Raw genomic sequence first — 14,294 nt, 5'->3', positions numbered from 1 at the left:
CTGGTGGGGAGTGGCCGCTGTCAGCCCCCCATTGCCACTGATGGATGAGGCTGTTTCCTGCAAGACAAACTCCTCTCTGTGGCAGGCAGCGAAGGGAGACCCATCCAGGCCCTAGGACCAGCCCCATACCTGTCCCAGAGCTGGATCCCTCGTGCCCTCACAGTCCACGCCTCCCCTCGAGCCCCAGCCCTACACACTGACACACAAGCAGGAGGTGCACCCAAGGGGCCCAACGCCCAGCCAGAGCTCTGCCTCCTACACTGCCATCTGCATCTGCTCTGCATGCCCTTCAAAACCCTTCCATCCCAAGGCCCAAGCCTCGGGACCTGCCCCAAATGGGGCACACTTAAAGCCAGAATGGATCTCTGAGGTAGCCCAGAACACACACACACACACACACACACACACACACACACACTACTCAGATGAGGAACCAGGGTCCAGAGAGGGATGGGCCTGGCCTGAATCACCCACCAGCACAGCAGTGAAGCTGAGACCCCAGCCCACAAGCCCCCTGGACTGGTTATTTCAGTGTCCGGTCACACTGGGCTGTCATACGGCCATGGGGGTAGTTTTCAACTCCAAATGCCAGCGCCTCTCCAGAATACAGACAGACCTGGGTTTGAATCCTTGTCCACCATCTAAAAGTTATAATTTCTCTGTGTCCCTTTCCTCACCTGGAAAATGGGGATCAAAATAACCCCAATTTGCTGAGGTTCTTATGAGGTTCAAGTGAGAGGACGCAGGTAGAGCCGCAGCACAGAGTGTGCCCCTGGCACATACTCCCTGAGTGGTGATGATGGTTCTCCACCATCCCCCGTGCCTGGGGGGGCCCTGCCCCCAATTTGCTGTGGGCAGGACAGTCAAGGTTGGTGGGGGCAGGAGCAACGACAGTTCGAGTGTGGGACTGCAGGGCAGGAGTGAGACCACTTCCTACTGGAGAAGACCCTGGAAGCCTCCCTGGAGGTGGTGGCATCAAGCAGAGGATGCAGAACTCTGTCTCTCTTGCTCTGAAGCTGACTGGGGGCTTTTTGAGTACCGCAGGGCTGAAGGGAAGCACCCTAGCCTGAAAGCCAATCCCGGCCCAGCCCAAGCTTCTGCCCTGGATGACCTTGAGGAGGAGTCCCTCCCTTCTCTGGGCATCCGAAAAATGGGGCCAGAGAGGACCAGACAACACTCCCTCAAGGCGCCTTTCTGCTCAGGGGCTTGCGCAAGCGGAAGAAGGCGGTGCAGACCCACCCTCGGCAGTACCCAATTATTGCCACGGGGCGGCAGCAGGGAGCGAAGCTGCGGTCGGGCCTCCTTTCCCTGCGGCCAGTCCCTCCCCAGCCCCCGGTGGTCTTTGCTCCCCGACCCCCAGCCAGCTCGCCCGAGAGCCAGAGCTGAACGTCCTTCGCATCCAGACATGCGATGCTCCCCGCAGCCCTGCAGGGCGTCAGCATGCTGGCCGCTTTCCAGATGGGGAAAATGATGGCCCAGAGAGGGGAGCACTTGCTCAAGGCCCCGCGGGAGCCAAGTCTGCCCGGCCGAGGCGGTGTGAAAGGAGACGGCGATCACACGGACCTGGCTGGGATCCCGGTCCCCTCACCTCCCGCTGTGTGTCCTCGGGCAGGTCACCCACCCTCTCTGAACCTCAGTGGATACGAGTGCTGATCACAGAAGCCACCGCTTTGTTTCCGGTAGAGTTAATGCCCCATGAGAGCGGAGACATGTCTGTCACTCACCTCAGCGCCCCCAGAGCCTGGCGCAGGGTGGGACACAGAGAATAGCGCCTTCCTGGCGATGGGCAGATGCTGTCTGTCCTCAAACCCCGCCCCACAGCAGCCCCGCGTCAGCCCCGCCTTGCTCCCCTCCCGGCAGCCGTTCCTGCAGGACGCCCACCCTCCCCCCGGCCTCGAGGGGCTCCTGCTCCACTCCCCGCGTGTCCTCTGACTCCACCCGAGCCCGCAGGCCCCTGTCTGGGTCCCGGCCGCTCCCTCGCGTCCCTCCCTCCTGCCGAGCCCCCGCTCCGCTCTACACTGTTCACAAGACAACGAGGACGGTTTTTATTTCTCTTTTGTCTCCCTTCCTCCCCTGAAGGGAAACGTGTTTCCAATCTTCCAGGAAAACATGAAGGCTCCGGATGAGAAAAAGCAAACAAAGGCCAGTGGGACCGTGGGCGCCCCCCGCCCCCCACGCAGGCCCCGCACGCGAACCGGCGCCCGCGCCCGTGCTGCCCTCCTCCGCCAGGGCCCGAGAACCGCTCTGTTATTTTGGGGGTAATTGAAAATGTCGACCTTTATTCTAGAGGATAAGCAGGTCACAGGGACACAGGGAGCCAGAGAGCAGAGAAAGGAAAGCCGGGCGGGCGTGGGGGAGGGTCTGGGGGAGAGAGCGGCCGGCGGGGAGCCCGTGGGCGGGAGAGGAAGCGGGAGCGGAGGAACGGGAGGGGCGGGTGACCCTCCGCCAGTGAGCGGGGCCGCGCGGCCTGGACCCCCAGGGCTCAGGGGCATGTGTCCTCCCGCCAGCCCTCACCCCACCCGCAAGGAGCCGGTGGCAGGAGCTCTGTTTAGTCTTCCCGAGGTGGGCGTCTCTGAGTGCTGGGAACAGGGGTGGGGCCCCGGCTTGTCTTCGTGGGCGCCGTCTCCCAAGCACGTGCACAGCGCCCAGAGGCCGGGGCCCAGACTGGGGGGCGCTGAGAGCAGCCAGCGGCCACCGCTTCTGCGGGAATGCAGGGACTCCCGTGACCGCCCTCCCGAGGCACATCCTGCCTCTCTCTGCCTGTGGGAGCATCTCAGTGTTTGTAGACTTACTTCTCCAGGGCAGTGGGGGGCGCCAGTGAGCCTGGGTGGGCGCGTGTCAGTGCAGGAGACGAGGAGAAGCCTGGGAGAGAGGGGCAGGCGGGGCGGGAGGAGGCGGGGAGTAAAAGGTGTGGCCGTGCGTGGCGTGGGGCCTGTGCTCATGCGCGGTACAAGCGTGGGTCGCATCTGCGTTTTCCCTGTGACTGTAGCTTGAGGCATGTGTTTGAAGGAGGTGGTACCAGGTGTGTGTGTGTAGAGTAATGTGTGGGTCCGCGCATTTATGTGTGTGTCTCGCGCCACGTGTATGCAGTAAGGGACACATGTGTGCACCCCCTACCTGTGTGCCTCCGTATGATGTGCCCCCGTGTCTCTGCAGGCAGGGTCCCTCTTCTGCTCCTGACCCGGGGTCACCGTCACCCCAGGTCCTGGGAGCAAGAATCGTGATTGGCCTTGGGGTTCCCTCCAGCAACAGCAGAACAGAGACCAGTGCCCACCCCAGCCAGTGTCTCGGAGGCTGGTGGGACTGCGATGTTACCACCAAGCCCTGGCTGAGGTAACCCAACATGGAGTCAGGCCTGTCTTGCCCCCTAGAGAGAAGGGCAGAACCTCAGGGGGGCCTCCTGCCAGGCCTTGAGCCTCGTCCGCCTCCATCTACTGCTCGTGGCAGGAGAGGGCAAATTCCCACCCTCTCGCTCACACAGCCTCCGACCTCTGCTGGAGGCCAGGGTAAAAACCGATTCTCCGTACCCCGGGGCCCAGCCAGGGCCTGGCACAGGGCAGGAGCTTAGCAAATGTTTGTTGAATGAATGGATGGATGGGGGCTTTGTGTGTGATCAGGTGCCAGCTCTGGGGCCTAATGACCTGAAGATACCGATTCAAGTCCTGCAAGGATCAAACCAGGGCTTCCTGCAAGGTCAAGCTAGAACCCCCGGAGTTGTTCAGAAGGGGCTGCGTCAGCATTCAGCCAGACCTGGGAGACCGCTCCTGACCTTGTGCAGGTCACCCCTCTGGGGGCGCTACCACAGGAAAGGCAAGGCCAAGAGCTGGGACCACTTCATCCAAAGGTCGAGCCCAAGCTAATGACCCTGTCATTCTGCAGGCGGAGGCACAAAGGAGGCCCCGTTCATCTTCCCTGGAGTTGGCATCCCTTTGTTGGCGGGGCCATCTTCATCCCCCAAATGTTCCTTCTGAACCCTCCATCCTCCTTCTCCCCTTCCCTTGGTACCATAAACCAACCCCAAGAGTGAGTCTCAGCTTTATGGCTCGGTTTCAGTCCTGCCCCTGTCTGGTGGCAGCTGGGGCCAGGCTGAAGGTCTGTCCTAGACTGAGACATAAAGGCAAAAATAGGGTTTAGTCCTAATAGAAGTAAAGCACTGGCCGGGCGCGGTGGCTCACTCCTGTAATCCCAGCACTTTGGGAGGCCGAGCCAGGCAGATCACAACATCAAGAGATCGAGACCATCCTGGCCAACATGGTGAAACCCCATCTCTACTAAAAATACAAAAATTAGCTGGGCCACCTGTGTCCTAGCTACTCAGGAAGCTGAGGCAGGAGAATCACTTGAACCTGGGAGGTTGCAGTGAGCTGAGGTCACACCACTGCACTTTAGCCTGGTGACAGAGTGACTCTATCTCAAAAAAAAAAAAAAAAAAAAAAAGAAGTAAAACACCTCACCCCAGACAAGTTCTGACCCTGGTCACCCACTGAGCCCTGGTCCTGGTCACACACAGAACCTAAACCTGTATTTAGAGATGGGTCATTAATTTGTCACATGGGATGGGCATGGTGGCTCAATCATGTAATCCTACTTTGGGAGGCCAGGGCAGGAGGATCACCTGAGGCCATGAGGTCGAGACCAGCCAGAGCAACATAGCAAGATGTCTCTACAAAAAATGTAAAATTTAATCAGGCTTGGTGGCGTGTGCCTGTAGTCCCAGCTACTACAGTGAGCCAAGATTGTGCCACTGCACATCAGCCTGGGCAACAGAGCAAAATCCTGTCTCAAAAAAGAGATTGTCATGTGGCCACAGTTATTTCCAGGCTCTGGGACTCAGCCTCCTCATCTTTCCAACGGAGGGCCTGCACCTGGGCTAGGTGTTAAGTCAGAAAAGCCCTATTCAGAGATTGGCCTGCAGTTCCCTGACCTGGTCATGCTGGGGCATTGGCTGCTGCCACCTGCTCCCACCCCCACCCAACACCGACAGCCCAGGCATCACTAATTTTTGCAGCTGCCGTGATAAATGGCACTGTCGGCAAAATGACATCTTTCTAATCTGCTGCAGGAGAGATGGGTGCCCGAGCTCCCGCAGCCTCCCGAGAGCCTGCCCAGGCCAGCCTCGTTGAGAGGGTGGGCAGACATAAAGCCCAGGACCTAGGGGCAGGTGGGTGGAGAGGGGACCTCAGGGTCCAGAGTCAAGGACATCCCTAGAGGGGTTTACCACAGGCTTTTCTAAGTGTTTAGCTGTACATGTGCTTTTTAAAATAGTCCAGCTGGGCGTGATGGCTCATGCCTATAATCCCAGCACTTTGGGAGGCTGACGCAGGTGTATCACCTGAGGTCAGGAGTTCGAGACCAGGCTGACCAACATGGCAAAACCCCATCTCTACTAAAAATATATATATTTTTTTGAGACGGAGTTTTACTCTTGTTATCCAGGCTGGAGTCCAATGGTGCAATCTTGGCTCACTGCAACCTCCGCCTCCTGGGTTCAGGCAATTCTCCTGCCTCAGCCTCCCGAGTAGCTGGGACTACAGGCGCACGCCACCACGCCCAGCTAATTTTTTGTATTTTAAATAGAGATGGGGTTTCACCATGTTGACCAGGATGGTCTCAATCTCATGACCTCATGATCCACTCACCTCGGCCTCCCAAAGTGCTGGGATTACAGGTGTGAACCACCCCGCCCAGCCTAAAAATAAATTTTTAAAAACATTTACTGGGTGTGGTGGTGGGTGTCTGTAATCCCAGCTACTTGGGAGGCTGAGGCAGGAGAATCACTTGATCCTGGGAGGTGGAGGTTTCAGTGAGCTGAGATCTCACCATTGCACTCCAGCCTGGGTGATGGAGCAAGACCATCTCAAAAAAAAAATGTATATATAAAGAATATTCTCTGTTTCTTTCTGTCCAAAGTTAGGTCTTCAATTCAATTTTCTTTCTTTCTTTTTTTTTGGAAACAGGGTCTTGCTCTGTCACCCTGGATGGGGTGCAGTGCCAGTCCCAGCTCACTGCAGCCTCTACCGCCTGGGCTCAAGCGATATTCAAACCTCAGCCTCCTGAGTCGCTGGGACCAGTGCACACTAACATGTCCGGCTAATCTTTGTATTTTTTTGTAAACACAGAGTCTTGCCATGTTGTCCAGGCTGGTCTTGAACTCCTGACCTCAAATGATCTGCCTGCCTTGGCCTCCCAAAGTGCTTGGATTACAGGATTGAGCCACCACACCAGCCTCAATTTTCACTTTAAATTAAAACCTGGAAATTGCTCAGGGTTACAAGGATGAGCCGTTAGACGCTGGTTCTGAGGTGGTGCTCACTTCCCGTCTCCCTCTCCTCTGCGGAAGAGTGTGCTTCTGCCTGAGTCATTGGACCTGAAGGCTCTTCTCACCCCCCACTCCCTCCATGGCTCCCACTCTCCCTCCCAGCCCCTGCACCGACCTCAGCCACATCCCCTCCATGCCTCACACTGACCTCAGGCTGCCAGGTCAAGGTAGAACTCCCCTCACACCCTCCTATGTCCAGGGGTGGAGGTGAATTGGGGCTCTGGATGCCAAGAATGGAGGAAGGACAAATGCCAGCCCCAGAGACCCTAGCCTCCTCAAAGAACAACGGGAGATGGCGCCTGTTTGCCCAGCAGCAGCCAGGCCAGAGCAGGTGGGGGCCGGGGTGGGTGGGCACAGGCCTGGGCTTGAAGATCGAGGCAATGCTGCCCCCTCCTGGCTAATTCGGGGCTGCTTCTCTGACAGGCACTGCCAGGCTAAGCTGCTGAGGTTGGGGACACAGCGAGTGACTCTCCAAGAACAGCATGTGACAAGCAGACCCTTCCTGGCGGTCGGCCCGGCTGAGAGCTGCCTCCACTGCCCATCCTGTCCAGGCTTCTCACTGCCCAAAGCATCTTCTGGCCCTCACACCTTCAGGGCAAAGCCTGAGACCCCTCCCAGCTGCCCATGATGCAGCCCCGGGAGCAGCCCCACCCCTGCACCCCGGGCCCCTGCCACTCTGCATCTCCCGAGTTCTCTGTCCCTTGTCCTTTCGGGGGCACCTACATGCTTTGCTTTCACCTTGACTTCCATCTTCGCCCTCGCCAACACACTGTCTCCTCTTGTCCTCCTTGGTCCCTCCCTGAGGAAACTTTCCTCTCCCCCACTTTCAGCCAGAGAAACCCCACTCCTCTGCCCACACCCCCACCTGCCCTGCCCCGTCTCAGGGACTGCCCACTGTCATCAGAGTCCCACAGTTCTGGAACTTGGGGCAACTTGGCCCTCTTCCAGGCCTACTCCCTGCACTCTCTAAAGGGCGATCCTGAGCCCAGAGAGGGGCAGGAGCTGCACAAGGCCACACAGCCTGTTAGTGGCAGAGTTAGGACTGGAACACAGCTCTCCCAAGTCCCTGCCTGGGGCTCCTTGGAGGACACATGGCTTCCCTGCCTGGTGAACCAGAATGGAACTCTTCAAGGACAGGGACTGTACCATTCCTTCCAGTGTCCCCTGCCCCTCACCCAGAGCAGGACCCACAGGAAGCAACTGTGAATACAAAAGGTAAAAAGGAATAATTGAAAATATATCTCTAATGCCTTCTGTGTGCCGGACATTCAGCAGGCACCAGCTCTGCTACTAGAAATCTTGGTCAAGTTGCTCAATTTGGTGTTGAAAAACAATTTCTGGGGATGGGGGGCAGTGAGTGCCCCAGGAGGGGCCTCAGTCATGAATGTCGACGATCAGCGGGCACAGGTGGGGTGAGTGCTTAATGCCCATGGTGAAAGCAGGGGCATGGGGCTTGTGCACAGTGACCTGCTGGACCTCGTGGGAGCCAGGGCCAGGCCGAGGTGTGTGGTCCAGCGGGTAGGCGAAGCGCTTGGCCATGCTGTAGCTAGGACTGCGGTTCTGATAGGTGGATGGCTCCGGCTGGGTGTGCATGGTAGGTCCAGGGCCTCCTGCCACATCCTCTTTGTAGAACCAGTTCTTGTCCCTGGAGGCCAGACTGTAGCAGGGAGCAGCTTGGCTGACGGGGTTGTTAGGCCCCAGCAAGAGTGGCAGCTGGTACTGGTTGGGGGCCGGGTTGGGGTCCATCACTCTGTATGGGCGCCGGTAGCCAAAAGTGTACTGGGGAGCCCTGCGTTCCCCAGCTGGGGGGGTCTTCTCAAAGTAGTACTGGCAGGATGCGAGGGTGGGGTTCAGGCCTGAAAGGGAGTGGTAGGAAGGGAGGGTCTCAGAGCAGGGACCAGACCTCATTCTCTGCTAGCCAACTGATGGGTCCTCGTTATCCTGCTGTGACCTGAGGCTGACCACCTCAGCAGTAGGGCAGGAACATTAAGATGGTCACTTAGGCCATCCTGACATCAGGATGATGACACAGTGGTCATCATGTAAAATCCATAATGTCATCATCCAGACACTGTCCCTCTGACACAGAACATCCTAAGATCACTGCGGTCTGTGAGCTCATTCGCGTGACAATATTGCATCCACAACAGGAGCCCATGTCATCACAACATCACCTGGTGACATGCTGTGTGTCGTAACACTGACTTCAAGACGTGGTGGCAGCATCACAATGTCAGTGTCTTGCAGGGAGATACTGGCATCCAAACATTCCCAGGGAAGGAGTCTTGACCCTTTGCCCCTGCTCAGGTCCTAAGGGTGCACCCCATCCCCCAACCTTCCAACCCCCAACATCTGTGCCTAGCCCCATCTTACGCAGGTTGGAGATGCGCTCCTCCATGGGGACCTGCGGGCAACTGGACATTCCGAACCGAGTTATTTTGGGATCCAAGACATAGCAAGGCCCAGGGCTGCTGTGATCCACGATCCCTGCAGGGCAACCAAGGAGAGGGCCTGGTCAGCCCCAGAGGCTGCCCTGCTGAGCACCTGGCCTGCCTCCAGTGAGATTCCCTCCCCCTTCAGATCCTTTGGCCCCTGGGTATTTGGGAACCCTTGATTTCCTCATCTGTAAAATGGGACTTTTAACACATGACCTGATATTCTCAAGAACTTGCTCAGAGGAACAATAAAATAACAGCTGGACAGCGGCTTGGACAGCCACCCACCCAATCGGGGATTGGGGCTGAGGGGAAGTAACAGCCCTGTGGCTGCTGCTGGCATTCAGAAAAGGCCCAGCCAGGCCAGGGGCTTTCCCTGCTGAGGTGGGTGTTCTCTCCAGGGAAAGGCCTGGCAGGCACCCCAGATCTCAGACCCTCGGCTGCATGCCACCACACGTTGGCTAGCAGCCCAGGTCATCTGTGGCCTCTGCTCCTGCCCTTCCAGTGACTACTAGTCCACCTGGGAAGTTCTGGGGTCCACCACTGCCCCACTGGCCCCCTAGCTGTTCCTGTCTGGCCACAATGGCAAGTGACCCCAGCAGAGCATGGTGACCAGAGCTGAAGGGCCCCAGCCAAAGGCCAGATAGAGGGAGACTCTGCTGTGCCAGCTGGACAGGGCCAGCATCTCCTACAGGCTCCCTTGGGAGAGGCAGCTGGGAGATGCCCATGGAGTTACCCTACTTTCAATCCCTGCTGGCTTCCTATGGACCTAGGGGATCCCTCCAGTGTCCCACTCAGATTCCCAGTGGCTACAGAGAATGGCTCTATGACTCTCGCCTCAACCTCCAACCACAGCTCCAACCCCAGGGCGATGACTGGGGTGGCAATGCTCACGCTTCTCTGAGTGCCGGGTATGCAGGGTATAAACCGGCGCCTTGAACATGGAGATGTCATGATTCATGTAGCCTGTGCAGGATGGCCGGAGGTACTTGGCGGGCCCGGGACCTGTGAGGATGAACGGGACAGCCCTCAGCATGGGCCCACCAGGTCAGAGGCAGGGGAAGCCCCAATACAGGCACCGTGGGAACATTGGAGGTCTTTGGTCTTCCTGCTGACACACTGCCACGACGCCCATCATCATCCAGCTGCTTCGCTTGGGCGAAGGCAGTGTTTCCAGATAAAATGAACTTTCCCTTGGACAGACAATGCATAATAAGAAAGTTACAATTAATTTGAGAGCTTATTCTGCACCAAGTTCTACACTAGGCATCTGATGTGGATTATTTCCGTTAAGCTTCCCAACAACGCTGTAAGGTAGATGCTCTTGTTTTTTCCATCTTACAGAATATTGAGGCTTAGAAATATCAATTTATGCCGGGCTCGGTGGCTCATGCCTGTAATCTCAGCACTTTGGGAGGCTGAGGTGGGCGGATCACGAGGTCAGGAGTTAAAGACCAGCCTGGCCAACATGGTGAAACCCCATCTCTACTAGTGGCAGGTACCTGTAATCCCAGCTACTTGGGAGGCTGAGGCAGGAGAATCGCTTAAACCCGAGAGGCAGAGGTTGTAGTGAGCTGAGATGGTGCCACTGCACTCCAGCCTGGGTGACAGAGCAAGACTCCATCTTGGGAAAAAAAAAAATATGTGTATATATATATGCCACCCTCCCCCTGGCAACATTGCCTGTAAGGGTCAGCTTGGAGGCTCAGGGCTTTGCAAGGAGCAGGCTAGAAGGAGCCCTGGAGAGAGGGGAGTGGGCCCAAGCCCAGAGTAGGAATGGCTCTCACCTTTGAGCATGGCCATGATGACAGGGGTCTGCTTGATCTCCTGCCATGAGGGCAACGGCTCTTTCTCTGGGTGCTGCACAGGGCACACGGAGTTCCTGGTCCTCTTGGCCAGTTTCATGGCTGTGGCCGGGGAAGGAGCAACAGCAGCTAGAGCAGGGTCTAAGCAGCAGGTAAGGGGCTGGGGAAGCCCTGCCTGAGAACCCCCTCACTCTGCCCTAGACACCGAGGAGGCTGGGAAGGAAGGCGGTTCTCCAGCTTGAGCAGCTGAGACTGTCTGGAGCACAGCCAGCACAGGCCCCAGCAGTCTAGAGCTAGAGATGACGTCACGGCAGAACTTGGACTGTGAAGCTCCAAGTGTTTATTTCCCCGGTTGCTGTGGCACCCGAATTGTGGCATAGAAATTCTATGCTGGGAGCTTAGTTATGGAACCCTGACTATCCCACTTCCCCCACCACCAACCAGGACCCTGGGTCAGGGAAGGGAAAGGGAGAGGTGGCATCACATCCCAGCCCGTGCTTCCCTCCCAGTGGGTGCCCTAAGGTTGGGGAAAGGAATGGAAAGTGTGGATGGGTTATGGGTGAGGGGTTTGTGTAGCACATACAGTCCCCTGGGGGCTCCCTAGCCCCTGCCTCTCCCACCTACCTCCCCAGGCTCTGGACATGCCCTCCCTTCTGTCAAACCTCCCCAGGCTCTGGACATGCCCTCCCTTCTGTCAAACCTCCCCAGGCTCTGGACATGCCCTCCCTTCTGTCAAACCTCCCCAGGCTCTGGACATGCCCTCCCTTCTGTCAAACCTCCCCAGGCTCTGGACATGCCCTCCCTTCTGTCAAACCTCCCCAGGCTCTGGACATGCCCTCCCTTCTGTCAAACCTCCCCAGGCTCTGGACATGCCCTCCCTTCTGTCAAAGTCTGTTTTTCCCTTGGCAAAGGATCAAGTCAACTCTCACTAAGGTGTGACTGTCTGATAGCTCCTTCCCAGCAAATAATGGAGGATGGAGGGGTGGTGCTGGGCCCTCAAGGGCTTACTTCCTGTGCATGTGACAGAGAACACTCCTTTGGCAGGGGAGCAGTCAGAGTTGGGGGGTGATGTGAGAGGACACGTGGAAGGAGAGGGAAGGTGGCCAGCCCGGCTGACTGATAGATGCACCCCAGGCCTGAGGAGGTGATGGGAACCTCTCCATTCCTAAGAACCCAGGAGGCTTTGGGGCCCTGGGGCCTGTCACCTCCACTGGTTCCTATCTCAGACTGGGGATTTGATCTGAACCGGGTGAGCAGCGTCCAGCTCCGGAACCAGATGCCTGCTGGCTTTAGACAGGGTGCCTGTCACTACCCAGGACACAATTAAGGAAATTAGGGCTGGGAAATGATCAGGGACTTGCCCAAAGTCTCCTATTACATCAAAGTAGCAGAGAGAGAACCAGCGCACAAGACCCAGGGCTCTCCTTGGATCACAGTCTCTGACTGAATAGAAACCAAGCCGTGCTCAATGCATTCCAGCCACAGGCACAGCGAGGGCTCAGAGCAGCAGGCAGGACAGGCATGCAGGCGTCCAGAGGTCCCTGAGGGGCTGCAGGCCTCACAGCAGAGGACGGGGGCCCACCCCCTCCCCAGCAGCAGCAGCAGACCCTCTGTGTGCTCCACATGCCCATGGAGCAACCAAGCCTCTGATTTCTGGGAAGGGAGGCCTGGGCCAGGCTGAGGGTGACCCAGCCTCCGTGGCCTCTGGCCGGGGCCAGTGCTGCCTCCTCAGCTCCATCCATGTCAGCTTTTCCTGCAGGAGATTGTGAGCCCTGATGGTCCGCCAGTGCAGACAGGGCCAGATCTGGGGCTGGGACCCCCACCTTCCTGGCATTTCAGGCCCGGGGAGCCCCCTGCCTTCCTCCCCAACTGCTTCTTCCCGTCATCCTGGTGCACAGCTCTTCGGGAAATCAAGTCACCCCACACCCCAGCAGATCACAAGCCACTCCAATTTGTTCCCTGTGCTCCCTTCCCTCCAGCTCTGACAGACCCAGCTCACCCCTGGAGGTGGCCCTTGGCCCTCACATCCCTTGTGCCTCACAGTTCCAAGTTGCGTGGGTCACTGGCCACCTTGGACCCCAGACTCTGCCCTCCTATAAAATGCATCATTCCTCTGGGGCCCCGGTGTCCAGGGGTGCCCCCCCAATGCCTCCTCAGGGCTGCTATGGGTCCCTCACCTGTAAACCTAGCAGCCACGGCTCTGGGCCACCTCCAGCCCACCCCAACTCCTGCCATTACCTTGATGGCTCAGGCCTCCCAAGAATGCCCTGGCCTCCCTGATCCCAGACCTCCCCATGTGCAGACCCCTCCACTCTCTCGAAGTCCGGATCCCACTGCCATCCTGGGCTTCCCACCACCTCCTGTAGCACTGAGCCGTCCCCTGCCTCCCATTGCTGAGACCCTACCGCTGACCCTGCACTCCCTACACTTCCGCCTCGCCCTTCAGGCCCCTCCAGCCTTCACCACCCTCCTTGTCCAGCCACTTTCCTGGAACATCCTAGCCCTGTGTCCCCCAGGTCGGCCTTGTCCATCTGCACCAGTCAGCTAAAGCTGCTGGGGACAGTCTCACGGCTGGAACCCTGGACCTGCCCTCCTTGCCACCTGCCAGCCACCTCATCTCTGGGCAGCCCACCCTCCCCGCTTCCGCACCTCCAGGGGTCACCCCAGTGTGGCTCACTCTCCTCTGTACACCTGGCCATCCCTCAGTCCCCATCCACTTGCCCCATCAGGCTGGGCTCTGACAATCACCCGCCACGATGGCCTCAGAACCACCATGTCTGCTGTCATCACTCCCACTTTCCACCTGGGACGCTGTGGATTGGACAAGCACCCCCCACGACGGCCTCAGAACCACCGAGTCTGCTGTCGTCCGCTCCCACTTCCCACCTGGGACGCTGTGGATTTCACCCCTCTCCTTGGACTTGGCGTCTCTCATCTGGCTCCCTCCTGTCACACTCTGGATGTCCTAAGTCCCCTCCATCTATTCAAAAGCATCCCCCCTGCCCACATGCTTCTCTGTCCCCACCTGTCCCTCTCTGCCCAGCCACAGACCACCTTCCCCACAGAGGCGTTTCCCGGTCATCTCTATTCCCGCCTCCTTCTCACACTTGCTTAGCAGGACTTGGCTCTGGGCCCATTGCACCACCCGAACCAGGCTTAACTCCATGCCCGCCACCTGTAGGTGGCACCTGCCTCCCAGGGACACTCTTCAGCTTCTTCTGCACGGCCTCTTGGCCTCTCTCGACAGCACTGGCCCCAAATGCTGGCCCCGTCCCCTCCTGCCGCCCCTCCTACTTTCCTCAGGTCTCTCAGCTGCTCCTGCTCCGCCTTCTTACTGGCTTCCTTCCTCAACCTGACCTTTCCCTGTTGGTGTTTGCTATTCATTGCAAAGGGGAAACAGTAACTTTACAGGGGAGAGGTCTGGCAGGCATCACCTCAACCAAGTGATGCAAATCAGCATCCCGATGATGATGCTACAGACGGGTGCCTCCGTTTGTTTGTTTTTCCAGGGTTTTTTTTTTTTTTGGAGACAGAGTCTTGCTCTGTTGCCCAGGCTGGAGTGCTGTGGTATGATCTAAGCTCATTGCGAGCTCCAGCTCCTGGGCTCAAGCGATTCTCCTGCCTCAGCCTCCTGAGTAGCTGGGAGTATGAGAGCCTGCTACCGTGTCCAGCTAATTTTTGTATTTTTAGTAGAGACGGGGTTTCACCGTGTTGGCCAGGCTCACCTCAAACTCC

The 14,294-nt window shown here is 57.9% G+C and overlaps 2 protein-coding genes across 7 annotated transcripts; one reads left to right on the top strand and one right to left on the bottom strand.

Moving 5' to 3' along the window:
• Positions 1-995: 995 nt before the first annotated feature.
• Positions 996-7,555, top strand: LOC108593387 (uncharacterized). 6 transcript variants are annotated; one of them, XM_035261922.3, is made up of 4 exons: positions 996-1,679; positions 2,080-2,258; positions 3,157-3,333; positions 6,743-7,555. In XM_035261922.3, exons 1-4 carry the CDS (start codon positions 1,107-1,109, stop codon positions 6,945-6,947), a joined length of 1,134 nt encoding a protein of 377 aa, XP_035117813.3. In that variant the 5' UTR covers positions 996-1,106; the 3' UTR covers positions 6,948-7,555. The 6 variants fall into 6 exon arrangements, with proteins under 6 accessions (XP_035117813.3, XP_035117815.3, XP_054096472.2 ...); XM_035261924.3 differs by lacking the exon at positions 3,157-3,333 and adding an exon at positions 6,519-6,650 and having other exon boundaries at positions 997-1,679; positions 6,743-7,098; XM_054240497.2 differs by having other exon boundaries at positions 998-1,679; positions 2,104-2,258.
• CIMAP1C (ciliary microtubule associated protein 1C) lies at positions 7,546-10,854 on the bottom strand. Its single transcript, XM_002753357.7, has 4 exons — positions 10,542-10,854; positions 9,649-9,759; positions 8,693-8,806; positions 7,546-8,175 (listed from the first exon to the last, which is right to left on the bottom strand). The coding sequence occupies exons 1-4, from the start codon at positions 10,657-10,659 to the stop codon at positions 7,694-7,696; spliced, it is 825 nt and encodes a 274-aa protein (XP_002753403.3). The 5' UTR covers positions 10,660-10,854; the 3' UTR covers positions 7,546-7,693.
• Between the last annotated feature and the right edge of the window lie 3,440 nt (positions 10,855-14,294).

The sequence above is a fragment of the Callithrix jacchus genome, chromosome 8 (genome assembly GCF_049354715.1).
Source record: "Callithrix jacchus isolate 240 chromosome 8, calJac240_pri, whole genome shotgun sequence".
NCBI lineage: Eukaryota > Metazoa > Chordata > Mammalia > Primates > Cebidae > Callithrix > Callithrix jacchus.
Note: the sequence above shows the minus strand (reverse complement) of the source record. Positions and strands in the feature narration are given on the sequence as shown.